The following is a 17,478-nucleotide window of genomic DNA, read 5'->3' on the forward strand; positions in this document are numbered from 1 at the left end:
GCTTAATCATTTCTAGCTTTTGATTTTGATTTAAAGTGATAGATGTGTGACTCTTCCTTTCACTCGAACACTTTAAAGGCCATTGTAGGGTTAGTATTGGCCTATATTTAATATTGCAGTGTCTCAGGGAATAGGAGACCTGAAGAGTGGGAGAGAGTTGGGGGAATGACTGGTTGGTGGAGCGGTTAGAACATACGCAGCATTCATTGATTAAGTTCACAGTGTTATATGGGCGTGCTTTGTGGCTCCCCCAAACAACTACAATAGTAACATCAAAGATCACAGATCACTATAACAAGTATAATAATGAAAAAGTTTGAAATATTGCGAGAATTATCAAAATGTGACACAGAACATGATGTAATCTACACAGAATTCGAAATATGTTACGATGTACACCTGAAAAGAAAACAACAAAATGTGACACAGAGAGATGAAGTGAACAAATGCTGTTGGAAAAATGGCACTGATAGACTTGCTCCATGCAGGATTGCCACAAACCTATAATTTATAAAAAATGCAATATCTGAGAATTGCAATAAAGAGAGGCACAATAAAGCAAAGTGTGCCTGTAATTTAATTTCAATCAATTTAACTTTAGCTCATCTGGCTAGTGGTCAGCATATTGGACAGCACAGTTTGAGTCAGCTTTACAGAAATACTGATAGAAACAGTTCTGTGTTGCAAATCAGGTTGCCACTCAACTTCCCTCACTGCCAGCTTGGTATTTGTTTTCTCAAGTTAGTTAACATTTGTTCCTGTGACTTTCCACTTCAGTATCTTTTACTGTTGATAAATTTTCCATATTGTCCTTTCTTGAGGGTTTGTGATTTAAAAAGAAGAAAATCCTTTTACTATCATTTTTTACAGTGGGAGGATTTTTACTGTCATGTTAATGAAGTATCTAAAAGGAACAGAGGAGATATATACATGTGTCCAATAAGCATTTTTAGGCAGGTTTATTTCTGTTGTTTAGACTTTATTTTCTATGTATTATCAAAAATGATACATTTGTTTCACTTAAAGTGTGGTAAACCAAAGTGAGTGGTGGATAGGTATTGGCAGGCCTGATGGAGAATAGATGAGGGGGAAAGAGTGGATTATCTTTTCAGCATTGTTTTGCCACTTTGAGTTTTCAACATCAAAAAAAGAGCTCAAATAATGTTTTTTAAATCTAGTCTTTGGAAAAGTTGAATATAATGGAGCATTTTACAAATTATTACTGCAGCATTACGTGTATTTTTATGATGATACACTTCAAGAGCTTTTTGAAGTACATGTTCTGTTTTCTGGCATTAGGTTTTAATTTTTGTGGTTTCCTTCATAGGACTCCGTTTTTCCATTGTGTGACCCTTCATGATTTTTCTGATTAACCAGAAACAATGACATGTAGCACTTCAGTTTTATTTTGTGCTTCTGTAATGAGAAATTTGAAGTCATTGTTTGTCTTTGGTTTTTATTCTTATAAATTATCTGCATGGGGACAATTGACAGGAGGGACATACTAATGCTACCCTTCAAACTAGCTGATAAAATAGGTACAGATGATCTTTATTTGTCCTATTAAAAAAACACAGTGTGTACTTGCTGCCTTTTTATTTGTGGAGAACTGCACTTACGTCAGACTCTAACCTATTTTCCAGGTAATTCTAAACTTAGCAAGTGTGTGATATAAGTTCATTTTTTCCTCTATCACTTTTAATAGTATTTAGAAAATACTCCATAATTTTGTATGTTTCAACTTTGCAATAAGTATGTATTTTGAATAAGGAAATATTCTGAAATACAAGAAGCCATGCAGATTGTAATTCAAGAGAAAAGCAAAAGCTCAGGGAGCAAGCAAGTTTATAAAACTGAGGAAAAACATCGTGAAATATATAATAGCAAATTTGTAGAGTGATTATTTAGAATAATGATGGAAATTCTGTTTTGGATTTGAATAGACACTTTCCAAGATGACGTTTCTAGCAAATGTCAGGGTCAGAATTCACATTTGGTCTAACTCCAAATCTGTGATGTGTTTCTGTCTCGATCCCACGGACTCTGACAGAGTCTGGGCTTGTGGTTAATGTGGTGATGGAGATTCAGATTATGATTGAGGAAGCCCTTGTTGCCTTGACAACTGTATTTGGAGGTGACTTGGAGGGAGCTCTCCCTTTGCTTACCACAGGAATCTCTTTTTTTGAACCTATTCTTTTGAACATTTTTATTGATGATTTGAATATAGAAACAGAAAGCTTGCTTAGCAGATTTACAGATTCTAGGGTAGAAGGTCTGTGATTCAGCATTTCCATAAGTTTCCAAGTGATATTGATATTGCTGGTCTGCAGACATAATTTTGAGTATCAGGGGTCGCAGCCAAGTGGAGAAAGGCTTGGGTCACTGAATATGGTTAAAGGCAGGCATTGGCAAACTTTTCTGTAAAGTCCCAGAATGAAAACATTTTTGGCTTTGTGAGCCATTCAGACTGTCACGTCTACTCACCTGTGTCCTTGTAGTGCCAAAGCAGCCATGGACAATAAGTAAACTAATGAGTGTGGCTGTATTCCAATAAAAGTTTATTTATAAAAGTGGTGGCTGCCAGGTTTGGACTTCAGCTGTAATTTGCTGACCTTTGTTTTAAGGTATTCAGAACAAATATTCTGTTACACTTTTAAGAAATCTTCATTAATGTCATGTTCTTATTATTTCATAAAATAATTTCTTAATAAAATTTCAAAATAATAAAAATGACATCAAAGTAATTTATTTTATTGAAGTCATAATGGTTTATAACATTGTGAAATTTCAGGTATGCATTATTATTTATCAGTTTCTGTATAGGCTACATCATGCTTACCGTCAATAGTCTAATTTTTATCCATCACCATATATATGTGCCCCTTTACCCCTTTTGCTCACCCCATAACCGCCTTCCCCTCTGGTAACCACTAATCTGTTCTCTTTGTCCATGTGTTTGGTTATCTTCCACATATGAATGAAACCTTGTGGTGTTTGTCTTTCTCTGTCTGGCTTATTTTGCTTAACATAATACCCTCAAGGTCCATCCGTATTGTTGCAAATGGGATGATTTTGTCTTTTTTTATGGCTGAGTAGTATTCCATTGTATATATCTACCACATCTTCTTTATCCATTCATCAGTGGATGGGCACTTGGGTTGCTTCCACATCTTGGCTATTGTGAGTAATGCTGCAGTGAACATAAGGGTGCATAAATCTCTTTGGATTGTTGATTTCAAGTTCTTTGGATAAATACCCAGTAGTGGGACAGCTGGATTGTATGGTATTTCTATTTTTTAATTTTTTGATACTGTCCCTATTGTTTTCTGTAGTGGCTGCACCAGTTTGCATTCCCATCATCAGTGTATGAGGCTTCCCTTTTCTCCCTATCCTTTCCAACATTTATTATTTTTTGTCTTGGTAATTATAGCCATTCTGACCGGGTAAGGTGATAATCTCATTGTAGTTTTGATTTGAATTTCTCTGATAATTAGTGATGTTGAACATCTTTTCATGTGTCTGTTGGCCATCTGTATGTCTTCTTTGGAAAAATGTCTGTTCATATTCTCGGCCCATTTTTGATTTGGTGGTTTTTTTTTATTGTTGAGTTGTATGAGATCTTTATATATTTTGGATATTAACCCCTTTTCGGATATATGATTTGCAAATATTTTCTCCCAGTTGATGGGTTGTCTTTTGACTTTGTTCATGATTTCCTTTGCCTTGCAGAAGCTTTTTAGTCTGATATAGCCCCATTTGTTAAATTTTTCTTTTGTTTCCCTTACCTACTCAGACATGGTATTTGAAAAGATGCTGCTAAGACTGATGTCAAAGAGTGTACTGTCTATATTTTCTTCTGGGCATTTATAGTTTCAGGTCTTAAACATTCAAGTCTTTAATCCATCTTGAGTTAATTTTTGTGTATGGCAAAAGGCAGTGGTCTACTTTCATTCTTTTGCACGTAGTTGTCCAGTTTTCCCAGCACCACTTTTTGAAGAGACTTTCCTTTCTCCATTGTATGTCTGTGGCTCCTTTGTCGAAGATTACCTGACCATAGATGTGTGGTTTTATTTCTGGGCTTTGAATTCTGTTCCATTGATCTGCATGTCTTTTTTCTGCCAGTTGAAGTTTTGTAGCAGCCCCACGTTAAGCAAGTCTATTAGCGCCATTTTTCCAACAGCATTTGTTCACTTCATATCTCTCGGTCATGTTTTGGTAATTCTTATAATATTTCAAAATCCTTTATTATTATTATTATTATTATTATTATTATTATATTTCTTATGGTGATCTGTGATCATGATCTTTGATGTTACTGTTGTTACTAAGTCACCATGATCCGTGTCCATATAAGACGGCAAACTTAATTGATAAATGTTGTGTGTGTTCTGACTGCTCTACCAATCCACTGTGCTGCTATTTCTCTTCTCTCTCCTCTGGCCTCTCTATTCCCTGGGACACAACAAAATTGCAGTTATGCCAATTACTTATCCTACAGTGGCCTTTTAAGTGTTCAAGTGAAAGGAAGAGTCAATTGATGTGGCAAACTTCATTGTTGTCTTATTTTATGAAATTGCCACAGCCACCCCAGCCTTTGGAAACCACCACCCTGATCAGTCAGCAGCCATCATTGTCAAGACAAGATCCTCCACCAGCAAAAAGATATGACTCACTGAAGGCTCAGATGATGGTTATCATTTTTTAGCAATAAAGTTTTTTGTTTTTTAATTTCAGGTGTACATCATTTTTCAACTTCTGTATAGACTACTTCCTGTTTACCACCAAAAATCTAGTTTCTATTTGTCACCATACAAATGTCCCCTTTACCCCTTCCACATTCCCCCTTTTCCTCTTCCCCTCTGGTAACCACTAGTCTGTTTACTGTATCTATGTGTTTGTTTGTTCTGTTTTGTTTTTTTTTTTTGTCTTCCACATACAGTGAAATCATACAGTATTTGTCTTTCTCATTCTGACTCATTTTACTTAGCATTAATACCCTCAAGTTCCATCCATATTGACACAAATGGCGAGACTTCATCTTTTTTATGTTTGAGTAGTATTCCGTTTGTGTGTGTGTGTGTGTGTGTGTGAGTGTGAGTGTTTACACATATATATACCACATCTTTACCCATCATCTGTCGGTGGGCACTTGGCTATTGTAAATAGTGTTGCAGTGAACATAGGAGTGCATGTATCTAACAAGAAATAATAGGTGTTGGTAAGGATGTAGAGAAAAGAGAATCCTCGTGTACTGTCGGTGGGAATGTAAATTGGCAGAGGCACTATAGAAAACAGTATGGAGATTAACCATAAAATTAGAAATAGAACTACTATATGATTTAGCTGTTCCACTTCTGAGTATTTATACAAAGAATATGAAAACAATAAAGTATTTTTTAATTATGGTATGTGCATTGTTTCTTTTTAGAAATAATGCTATTGCACACTTAATAGACTACAGTATAGTGTAAACATAACTTTTATGTGCACTGGGAAACCAGGTTAATGTGACTCACTTAATTGTGATATTACCTTTATTGCAGTGGCCTGGAACCAAACCTGCGGTATCTCCAAAGGATGCCTGTAGTTTGAAATCTTAAAAATATGAACGTATGGGAGATTGAATGTATTTCTTGTTTTTTCTTAGTGGACTTTCATGTGCTTGAATGAACTGCCATCAGGATGCCATTGTGCTTTGTGTGGGCTGCAGTCAGCAGATAGTCATTCAAATCTTAAGTTTAAACATTTGTTGTGTCCTTAGGCCGCTTCTGTAACTTCTCTGGGTGTTATTTCCTCATTTATGGGTTGTTGTGAGGAATGTATTTGCACAGAGTTTGGAACATTCATGTGTATAATAAATGCTTATTCCTTTCTCATCTGTTATTTGGAAATGCAGATTTCCTGGTTAATCTGAAAGATTAAAGGTGTGTAATAACTTCCTAATGAAATGATTCTTTTATTGACAACAAGATTCTTCATTGGTGCTTCCTGTTACTTAATAAAGGTTAGCTGTTTGATAGGCTGAGAAGGTGATAGAAAAAAGTAGGTAGATTTACATGAAACCACACTCTTAAGGGACTTTACCAAATAAATGCACTCCAGAAACTAAGCAAGCTTCTTAGATTCATGAGATTTTGAACAAAGTAGAGTTTTACTATGTTTTTTTTTTTTTTTTCTTATTGAGTTCATAATAGTTTACATCATTGTGAAATTTCAGTTGTATGTTATTTCTTGGCTGTCACCACTTAGGTGCTCCCTTTCACACCTTGTGTCCACCCCCCACCACCTTCCCCTGGTAACCACTGAACTATTTTCTTTTTCCATGTGTTTGTTTATATTCCACATATAAATGAAATCATATGGTGTTTGTCGTGCTCAGTCTGGCTTATTTCGCTTCTCATAATACCCTCCAGGTCCATCCATGTTGTTGCAAATGGGATGATTTTGTCTTTTTTATGGCTGAGTAGTATTCCATTGTATATATATATACCACATCTTCTTTATCCAATCATCGGTCGATGGGCACTTGGATTGTTTCCATGTCTTGGCTATTGTGAATAGTGCTACAATGAACATAGGGGTACATATGTTACTTTGGATTGTTGATTTCAAGTTGTTGGGGTAGATACCCAGTAGTGGGGTAGCTAGGTTATATGGCAGTTCTAGTTTTAGTTTTTTGAGGAATCTGCGTGTTGTTTTCCATAGTGGCCACACCAGTTTACATTCCCATCAGCAGTGTATGAGCATTCCTTTTTCTCCACATCCTCTCCAACATTTGTCGTTTTTCTCTTGGTAATTATAACCATTCTGACTGGTGTAAGGTGATATCTCATTGTAGCTTTGATTTGCATTTCCCTAATAATTAGTGATGTTGAACATCTTTTCATCTGTTGGCCATCTATATAGCTGCCTTGGAAAAATGTCAGTTCATATCCTCTGCCCATTTTTTGATTGGGTGGTTTGGTTTTTTTGGTTGAGTTGTATGAGTTCTTTATATACTTTGGAGATCAACCCTTTGTATGATAAATGACTTGCAAATATTTTCTCCCAGTTGGTGGGTTGTCTTTCTGTTTTGTTCATAGTTTCCTTTGCTTTGCAGAAGATTTTTTGTCTGATGTAGTCTCATTTATTAACTTTTTCTTCTGTTTCCCTTACCTAAGTAGACATGGTATTCGAAAAGATGTGGCTAAAACCAATGTCAAAGAATATACTGCCTTATTTTCTTCTAGGATTTTTATGGTTTCAGACCTTACATTCAAATCTTTACTCCATTTAGAGTTAATTTTTGTGTATGGTGCAAGATAATGGTCTACTTTCATTCTTTTGCATGTAGCTGTCCAGTTTTCCCAACGCCATTTATTGAAGAGACTTTCCTTTCTCCATTGTGTGTTCGTGGCTCCTTTGTCAAAGATTAACTGTCCATAGATGTGTGGTTTTATTTCTGGGCTTTCAGTTCTCATCCATTGATCTGTTTGTCTGTTTTTGTGCCAGAACCATGCTGTTTTGATTACTATAGCTTTGTAGTATGTTTTGAAATCAGAGGTTGTGATGCCTCCAGCTTTGTTCTTTTTTCTCAGGATTGCTTTCCTATTCAGGGTCTTTTCTTGTGCCATATAAATTTTTGGATTCTTTGTTCTATATCTGTGAAGAATGTCATTGAGATTCTGATTGGGATTGCATTGAATTTGTAGATTGCTTTAGGTAGTATAGACATTTTAACTATGTTTATTCTTCCGATGCGTGAACATGGAATATCTTTCCATTTCTTTATGTCTTCTTCAGTTTCTTTCAATAATGTCTTATTGTTTTCAGTGCACAGGTCTTTCACTTCTTTGATTAAGTTGATCCCCAGGTATTTTATTCTTTTTTGTTGTGATTGTAAATAGGATTGTATTCTTGATTTCTTTTTCTTGCTGGTTCATTGTTAGTATATAGGAATGCAACTGGTTTTTTAAAAATTGATTTTGTACCTTGAAACTTTGCTGTATTTGTTGATTATTTCTGATAGTTTTCTGGTGGATTCTTTAGGGTTTTCTATATATAGAATCATATCATCTGCAAATAGCAAAAGTTTCACTTCTTCCTTTCCTTTTATTTCTTCTTCTTGCCTAATTGCTCTGGCCAATACCTCCAGTTGTATGTTGAATAGGAGTGGCGAGAGTGGGTACCATTGTCTTGTTCCTGTTCTCAGAGGGATGCCTTTCAGTTTTTCACTATTAAGTATGATGTTGGCTGTGGGTTTATCATATATGGCCTTTTTTGTGTTGAGGTACTTTCCTTCACTACCCATTTTGTTGAGAGTTTTTTTTTTTTTATCATAAATGGATGTTGGCTCTTGTCAAATGCTTTCTCTATATCTATTGAGATGATCATGTGATTCTTATTCCTCATTCTGTTAATGTGGTGTATCACATTGATTGATTTGCAGATGTTGAACCTCTCCTGTGTCCTTGGAGTAAATCCCCCTTGATCGTGGTTTATGATTCTTTTAATGCTATATTAAGTTTACCCATGTTTTGTCGAGGATTTTTTGCATCTAAGTTCATCAGTGATATTGGCCTGTAGTTTTCGTTCTTCATCTTGTCCTTGTCTGGTTTTGGTATCAGGATAATGTTGGCCTCATAGAATGTGTTAGGAAGTGTTCCATCTTCTTCAGTTTTTCAGAATAGTTTGAGGAGAATGAGTATTAAATCTTCTTTGAATGTTTGGTAGAATTCTCCAGAGACGCCGTCTGGTCCTGGACTTTTGTTTTTTGGGATGCTTTTGAATACTGTTTCAATCTCTGTATTTGTGATTGGTCTATTCAGATTGTCTATTTCGTCTTGATTCAATTTTGGGAGGTTGTATGAGTCTAGGCATTCATCCATTTCTTCTAGGTTATCGAATTTGTGGGCATATAGTTTTTCATAGTATTCTCTTATAATCCGTTGTATTTCTGTGGTATCCGTTGTAATTTCTCTTCTTTCATTTCTAATTTTTTTTATTTGAACCTTCTCTTTTTTTTCTTGATCTGTCTGGCTAAGGTTTGTCAATTTTGTTTATCTTCTCAAAGAACCAGCTCTTTGTTTCATTAATCCCTTCTAGTGTTTTTTTAGTCTCTATTTCACTTCTTTCTGCTCTGATTTTTATTATTTCCCTCCTGCTTCTGACTTCAGGCTTTGTCTGTTCTTTTTCTAGCTCTGTTAGGTGTATTTTAAGATTTGAGATTTTTCTTATTTGAGATTTTTCTTGCTTGTTGAGGTGGGCCTGTATTGCTATGAATTTCCCTCTTATGACCACTTTTGCTGTATCCCATAAGAGTTGGTATGTTGTATTTTCATTTTTGTTTGTCTCCAGATATTTTTTAACTTCCCCTTTGATTTCTTCAATGATCCAGTGGTTGTTGAATAGCATATTGTTTAGTCTCCACATATCTCTGACTTTCCCAGTTTTGTTCTTGTGGTTGATTTCTAACTTCATAGCATTGTGGTCAGAAAAGATGGCTGGGATGATTTCAATCTTCTTAAATTTATTGAGGCTTGCCTTGTTACCAAAAATATGGTCTATCTTTGAGAATGTTCCATGGGCACTTGAGGAGAATGTATATTCTGCTGTTTTTGGATGGAATGCTCTATGCTTGTCTATTAAGTCCATCTGGTCAAGTGTTTCATTTAAAGCTGCTATTTCTTTGTTGGCTTTTTGTCTGGATGATCTGTCCATTGAAGTACGTGTGGTGTTGAGGTCCCCTACTATTATTGTCTTGCTGTTAATTTCTACCTTTAGGTCTGTTAATAATTGCCTTATGTCCTTTGGTACCCTTGTGTTAGATGCACGTATAGTAGTAAGTGTTATGACCTCTTGGTGGAATGTCCCTTTTATCATTATATACTGCCCTTCTGTCTCTCATTGTCTTTTTTAACTTGAAGTCTGCTTTTCCTGATAAAAGTATGGCAACACCTACTTTGTTTTGTTGGCCATTAGCTTAGAGTATTGTCTTCCATCCCTTCACTCTAAGCCTATATTTGTCTTTGGAGCTGACATGCATTCCCTGCATCTCAGGGAGCATATTGTTGTGTCTTTTTTTTAAACCAGCCAGCTGCTCTGTGTCTTCTGATTGGAGAATTCAACCCATTTACATTTAGAGTGATTATTCTTATGAGGGCTTACTGCTGCCATTTTATCTCTTGTTTTCTGGTTGTTCTGTGTTTCCACTGTTTCTTTTCCTTTGTTTTTCTGACTGCCATTTCATTTTGGTGGTTTTCTGAGGGGGATTTCCCCATTTTCTCTCTTTTGTGAATTCTGGCTCTGCACTGATTTTTTGTTTAATAGTTACTGTGAGGATTGTATGAAAGATGTCGGAGATGAGATAGTCCGTTTTCTTATATCCTCTTATGTCCATTAACCTAAGCAGGCTCCTTCCCTCTTCTCTCGCCTTCTGAGTAATTCCTGTTATGAATTGTTCTGTTTTTATTTTGTGAGTTTGTGGCTAAGTTCAAGAGTTTATCATTACTTTTGATTCTTTCTTTCCCTTTCTCTTTTAAGTTGTAATTGAGTCTTTCCCTCCCTGTTGTGGTAGAGAGCTGCAGGTTTCTGATCATGTCTGTTTATTTGTCTCCTTGCTCAGAGCTTTGTAGACCATTGCCTTTTTGTTGCCAGTGTGAGGGTATCTTCAGCTGTTTCTTGTAGGAGATGTCTAGTGGCGATGGGCTCCCTCAGGTTTTGTTTATCTGGGAAAGCTTTTATTTCTCCATTGTATCCGAAGGAAAATTTTATGGGTAGAATATTCTTGGCTGAAAGTTTTTGTCTTTCAGTATTTTGAATATATCATTCCATTCTCTCCTAGGCTGTAGGATTTCTGCTGAGAAATCCTCTGAAAGCCTGATAGGATTTCCTTTGTAGGTTATTTTCTTCTGCCTTTCTGCTCCTAATATCTTTTCTTTATCATTAACTTTTGCCATTTTAACTATTATATGCCTTGGAGAATGTCTTTTTAGCATTGATGAAGTTGGGCATTCTACTACCTTCATTCATCTGTAAATCTGAAACCATCCCCAGGTTTGGGAATTTCCCAGCAATTATTTCTTTGAACAAGCTCTCTGCTCCTTTCTCCCCTTCTTCTCCTTCTGGAGAAGAATACCTATAATCCTTATGTTGCTTTTCATAATTGAGTCAGATATTTCTCGAAGAATCCTTCTTTTTTTAAATCTTAGTTTTGTCTCCTCCTTCACCTGTAGAATTTCTACATTTGTATCCTCTAGAAGACTAATTCTTTCCTCTGTGAGATCAGTTCTGATTCTTAATGATTCTGGATTTTTTTTATCTCATTAATTGTGTTTTTCATATCCAGGATTTCTGCTTGATTTTTTTTTTATAGTTTAAATCTCTTTAGTGAAAAGATTCATTTTATTGCTGAGCTCCTTGAATTGTCTTTCCATGTTTTCTTCTAAGTTGTTGAGTTTCCTTATGGTGGCTATTTTGAATTCTCTGTCATTTAGAGTCTATATTTCTGTGCCTTCAGTTTTGGTGTCTGGAGACTTGTCATTTTCCTTCTTGTATGAATTGTTGCTGCAGTTTCTCATGGTGTTTGATGACCTAATCTCTTGTTGGGGCATTTGTGGTATTCTTAAGATGCAGATTCCACCTGTTACTGCTAGGGGGAAGCAGGAGCAGAGTTTCTGCCCCCACCCCATCTCTTGGAAGCTGTGGGAGTATTATGGGTGCTTGCCCCAGTCTAGGGTGTCTTCAGGCACTTATGTGGACTGTCCTTGGCAAGCAGGACTTCCTTGCTGGGCTAGGGCCACTGTTTTGCACTTCAGGGGCACTCTGAGCTCTCCCTCCCCACCAGAAAGTGATCACCAGTGGGCTAAAAGCTGATGCTGCCTCTTCCCACAGCCACCCAGGACACGTTCCCTCTTTGGGGGCTCAACAGCACTATGGCTGCTCGTGCACTGGCCTGGGGAGCATTTGCCCCACCATGTAGATCTCCTGCCGTCTGTTTATGATTCACAGAGCCGCTGTGCTTGGTGGGTAGAGCTTCCTCTCTGGTACCTGAGCTAGGGCTGCTCCTTGGCACCACAGGGGCTCAGTGGGCTCCCCCTGCCCACCAGGAAAGTGAACCTGAGTGAGCTCAAAGCTGCTGTACCTCTTCCCACAGCCACCCGGGACATGTTCCCTCTTTGGGGCTCAGTAGCACTGTGAGCGCTCACACACGCACCTGGGCAGTCTTTGCCCCAGCATGTAGATCTGCTGCAGTCTCAGTTATGGTCCACTGTGCTTGGCCAGCAGGGCTTCCTCAACGGGACCCAAGCTAGGGCTGCTCCTTGGCATCACAGGGGCATTGTGGGCTCCCCTTCCCCAGGGGGAGAGCAAACACAAGCACGGGCTAAGGGTTACCATTGCCTCCTCCTACAGTCACTCCAGTGTGTGTTCCCACTTTCTGGGCACTTGCACCAGGTTTAAAAGTGTTTGTGTGCATGCACAGGGCTACTAGGGGAGAGCAGGGCATGCTCACCTATCTCTGCCACTTCCCGCGAGGCCAGTCCATCCACCCTCAGATGTATAGCTGCGTGCGTCTCTCAGGTGTCCTCTTGTGCTGTGTGGGCTTCCTCCATTGGTCAGTGAATGTCCATGTAGTTGTAGTTCAAAAGGGAGAGAGACAAAGGGAACAGGTAACTCTGTCATGTTGCTGATGTCACTCCAAGTTTTACTACTCTTAAGCATTTACTTTAATGCAAATGATATGAGCAAAGATAGTTGTGATTCAAGTTGTTTTCTAATAAAGATTTTAAGAAATAAGATTTATATTTTGTGAATGAATAGTTTGTATGTAAACAGATAACCAAATGATTTTAAAACTTTTTTGTTTTAGATATTTTAAACTTAAGTTTTCAACTTAAATTTAAACTTAATTTTAAATTAACAATATTAAAGCATAGTAACTCTTGAGCATCTTGGTAAAATTAGGTAAATTTTTCTTTTAATGTGTGTGTGCGTGTATTGCTAAAGCTTTGTATTCTAAGTTGTATCAAATAGCCTGGGCCAAGTCATTCAGGCACTCTTGAAGGCATACAGAAGTAAAGTGAAAAGGTTTCTTCACTGCTGTTCTATCTCATACTCCTTCCTAGCAGTGACCAGAGTCAGCAGGTGATACAGTCTCCAGTGTTCTTTTGTTCATGGACGTACCTGTACCTGCGTCTTTGTATGGTCATGTGTTGTTTAACAACGGGGATAGGTTCTGAGAAGTGCGTTGTTAGGTGATTTCGTCATTGTGCGAACATTATAGAGTGTGCTTACACAAACCTAGATAGTATAGCCTACTGCATACCTAGGCTATTTGGTATTAATCCATTGGGACCACCATCATAAATGTAGTCTGTTGTTGAGCAAAGTGTCATTATGCAGCATATGACTGTTGGGAGTTATTTATACATGTCACCACATATGCGTGTCACCATACTAAAGGTTAGTTTGTGACTTATGTTTTTCACTTACTATGGATTGGGTTCTCTTAAAATGACTTAGTCTTTTCTTTTGTATTTAGCCACTTTATTTCACTGAGCCTCAGTTTACTTCTCTGTAAAACAGGATGAACTAATAATCCTAATATTAGGGATTAGATAAAATGGTGGATGTGAAACTGCTTTGTACACAAAGTTATCATTGTTGCAGAGGAAAAAAGCAGGAGCTGCCAGCATGGAAGAAGAAATCAGAGAAAAGCCTAACCTCTTATATGGTTTCCATCCTCTGACCTTTTTCTCTTAGTCTTTTTTTAAGATAGTGTACACTGACATCTTTGTGGAAATATGAAAATATTTCTGTATGATAGATTCCTAGAAATAGAATTGCTGGGTCAAAAGGTCTGTGTATTTTAAATTCCACTAGGAGCTGTCAAAATTGTTTTTCCCAACTGGCATCACCATTTTACACTTTATTCATGTTTTTCATCTTGTGTTTATTGAGCATCTATTGTATGATCAGTATTGTCGTAGATGTTGCAGATATAGCAGCAAATAAAAATTCTTATTCTCATTAAGCTTACATTGTACAGTCATGCACTGCATAATGACGTTTTGGTCAGCAACAGAATGCATATATGATGGTGGTCCCATAAGATTAGTACCATACAGCCTGGATGTGTAGTAGGCTGTGCTGTCCAGGTTTCTGTAAGTACGTTCTATGATGTTCTCACAGTGACAAAATTACCTAGTGATGAATTTTCTAGAACATATCCTTGTTGTTAAGTGATACATGACTGTATTTGGGAAAGAAAGACTAAGCAAATAGTCAAGTAAATATAATATAATGGCTGGTGGTGATTAGTACTGTGAAGAAACATAGATCAGGAGGAGGGGATAGAGAAATGTTGAGGGAGGTACTATCTTAGGGTGATCAGAGGCTCTTAAGCAATAGGTGACATTTGAGCTGAGAGCTGAATAAAATATATTTTCTCGGTATTCTACTGGGTTTGGTTAGCTAATTCTTTAAGGTGTTTATATATCTATGTCTAAGTAAGTGGCTATTGCTGGCATATTAGCAATTTTTTTATATGTTAGTCTTCTACTTACTCATTTTTAAAAACTACTTAGTCTGATTGGTTATCATAGTTAGGCTCTGGTTGTAGAATGAGTTGAGAAGTTTTCCATCTATTTCTGTGCCCTTGAGCAGTTTAAATAACACAGGAATTACCTGTGCCTTGAATGATCTCCATTTGCGCTCGTATGGAAGGCAGTCCTTTCCCAGCTGATTGGATTCTCAGCACTGTAGTTCCCCTTTCCCTTCACTCCCAAGGATACGTGCACCCCTACGTAAGACGCCCGCTCTCCCTGCAGGTCCTTGAGGAGGCGGAAATCTGTGGTCATGGCTCCAGGCTCCCAGCAGAGGGGAGCCTTCTCTGCTGTTGGTGGTTGGCTCTTCTTCTCAGAAGTACCCACTAGACTCCAGCAGTAGTTTCGCTCAGCTTGTATGTTGCTCTGGAAAAACTATTAGGGGGTTAGGGGAGTCAGGATTGTGAATTTGGGCTGCCACCTTCTCAGAAACATTCACTTGCTGTTATGGATTTAGTTATATTTATAAAGTATATGTTCAAATCTTTTGTGAGAGTTGGAGCAAGAGAGAGGAGAGATGCATGTGCTCAGTGCTCAGGCTCCATCTTGATCACGGCTGAAAGTAATTTTTCCTAATACTAACAAAAGGCTTACAAATGATTTATTTTCAAAATGGCATTAGCAAAGATCCGCCGGTAGTTGTATATTAAAATAACATTTACCCACATTCTAGTTGTCTTTCTTGAGAGGGAAAGAGAGGAAGTCCCTGATATTTTGAGAATTGTGTGTGGTATACGTTGTGAATCTGAAAGTAACCTGTTTTATATATATATATATATAAAGGTTTTAAAACTGCTAATGTGTAATCTATTATGTGTGATAGTGAAATCTGTAGAAAATATGATTATATTTATAAACATCTGTGGTCAGGAAGATATCTGTATTATACCTGTGCTCTGTTGTGCCCTGTAGTAGAGTTAGAAATCAATCTCTCTTTGGATTAAATTTATTTCAGAATTTTGACAAAACTTCTGGAGGTGTCAGATGATCCACAAGTCTTAGCTGTTGCTGCTCATGATGTTGGAGAATATGTGCGGCATTATCCACGAGGCAAACGGTGAGAGAAAAGCCATTAATTTCACTTGGGTTTCCTGAAACATTCAACATAGAGTCCTAACTAATGTACTTATCTAAAATAGAATAGTTTAGCCGAGGAGCTGATGGAGTAAGCAAAATCAAGATTACCATAATACTGAGAATTATGATAAACCTAATTGAAAGTGGGTAGTATAAAAATATAAGTACACTTGTATAATACTATTGTGTTGTAGCCACCAGAGATCACAATAGAAATTTCATGTTCAGGATTTTCTTTGGTTTGTATGATTTAATTCAATAGCCATTTTGTGAGCATTGGTTATTTTTCAACTACTATTTCTAGTTACAGAGGTGAATTAGACATTGCTTTTACGTGGAATGGGCTGGTCAACTTAGTATCTAATGAATTCCTGAAGCAGACTTTAATGAGAAGTCTTTCCTGGTCCATATATGATCTAAATATCCAAAACTATCTGCAAGAGCCTTTAAACTCTTGTAACCATTCCTGCCAACTTATGGTAGTGAGGTAGCATTTTTTAATTTAGTAGCAATGAAGAACAAGAAAAGAAGGTGATAAAGTGTAGAACTTGACCTATGTATGACTCAAGCATTCTGTTCTAGATACCTTGGTAAAACATCAGAAACAAAATAATTCCTATAATTGACATGAAAGAGTTATGAGTAATTTAAACTGTAATTAAATTTTTTGAGTATTGATTAATCTTTTAAAATGATTATTTCAAATTGTTAGTCTGCAAACTCACTGAAGACCTATTCAGTTTGAGAAATACTCCTATGGAGGGAGATATGGAAATGACTTCACAGAGAGAAAACACTGCCTTTTTTCAAGAAGTTTCAAAGAGAAGGGGAGTTTTCAAGGGGCTATGTGATTACGAGAAATAATTTGAAAATATACCTCAAAGGAGAAGTAGGAAATTGCAGAGGCCTTGAGTTACTCGGAGATATACTAGTGAGGGATGTCAGAATAAAAAATGAATATACTGGTCCATGGGTCTATATACACCACTGGAAGAACAAAGAAAAGGAGTAGCATGGCCAGAGTTTCAGGCAAAAAAAAAGACTTTTAGGTAGTGTTTTGTGCTGAGGACTGATTGCAGTGGATGATGCAGTGATCGGTAATCTGAAGAAGGTAAAGCACTGTGTGAGAGATAATCCATAATGGGGGACAGCAGGGAAGAGAGAAAGGATGTGGCAGCAGAGCTGGGTTATGTAAAGGCATAAAAGGCTTCTGATTAAGCAGTAGATAATGGTGTAAACAGAGTATTCAGAAGATACATTTGAAACTTTAGCTGGTTCTTGATGTCATTAACGAGTCAGTACTGGGAGAAGGTAAGTTCTTAAATAAGCTTTTCACTTTTATCATTTCAGAATTAAGGTATTTTATCTAGATTTGCTTTTAGCTTCCTTTCCCAGAAGAACTGTAAATAAAGCCCAGCTATATATCTAAGAAGGATTTATCTATCATCGATCTGTCTGTTTTGCATGTTAAATACGTCTTGGATGGGTTAGGGACCTTGGCTATTAGCTATATTTATATGAAAGTAAACTTTGTCTTTGTCTTATATAAAAATCTTCAATTCCTCCATAATAAAATAGGCTATTTTTTGAATGGTATTAATGTTAGATAGTTCTTGATACTACAGTGTCAAGAACTACAAAGTCCTTAGCTTTTATCCTACTAACAAGTTAGCAAGTATACCTGCCATAGTTCCAGGGATGCTGGTAGAGGCATGAGACTCCTTGGTCAGAGACAAATGATAGTTTGTCACTTATAGGAGTAGCAGTAGCAAGAATATTAGCATTTTATGCTGGTTCCTCAAGTCTCAATTTCCACAGG

At 37.0% G+C, this 17,478-nt stretch overlaps 1 protein-coding gene across 10 annotated transcripts in view; it reads left to right on the forward strand.

Moving 5' to 3' along the window:
* The window catches only part of ATP6V1H (ATPase H+ transporting V1 subunit H), a 123,505-nt gene that overhangs the window by 63,941 nt on the left and 42,086 nt on the right, over positions 1–17,478 (forward strand). For all 10 annotated transcript variants that reach the window (XM_014838771.3, XM_014838772.3, XM_070481289.1 and 7 more), the window contains one exon: positions 15,538–15,639. In XM_014838771.3, coding sequence (XP_014694257.1) covers positions 15,538–15,639 — 102 coding nt within the window. The remainder of the gene's footprint in view (positions 1–15,537; positions 15,640–17,478) is intronic.

The sequence above is a fragment of the Equus asinus genome, chromosome 12 (genome assembly GCF_041296235.1).
Source record: "Equus asinus isolate D_3611 breed Donkey chromosome 12, EquAss-T2T_v2, whole genome shotgun sequence".
NCBI lineage: Eukaryota > Metazoa > Chordata > Mammalia > Perissodactyla > Equidae > Equus > Equus asinus.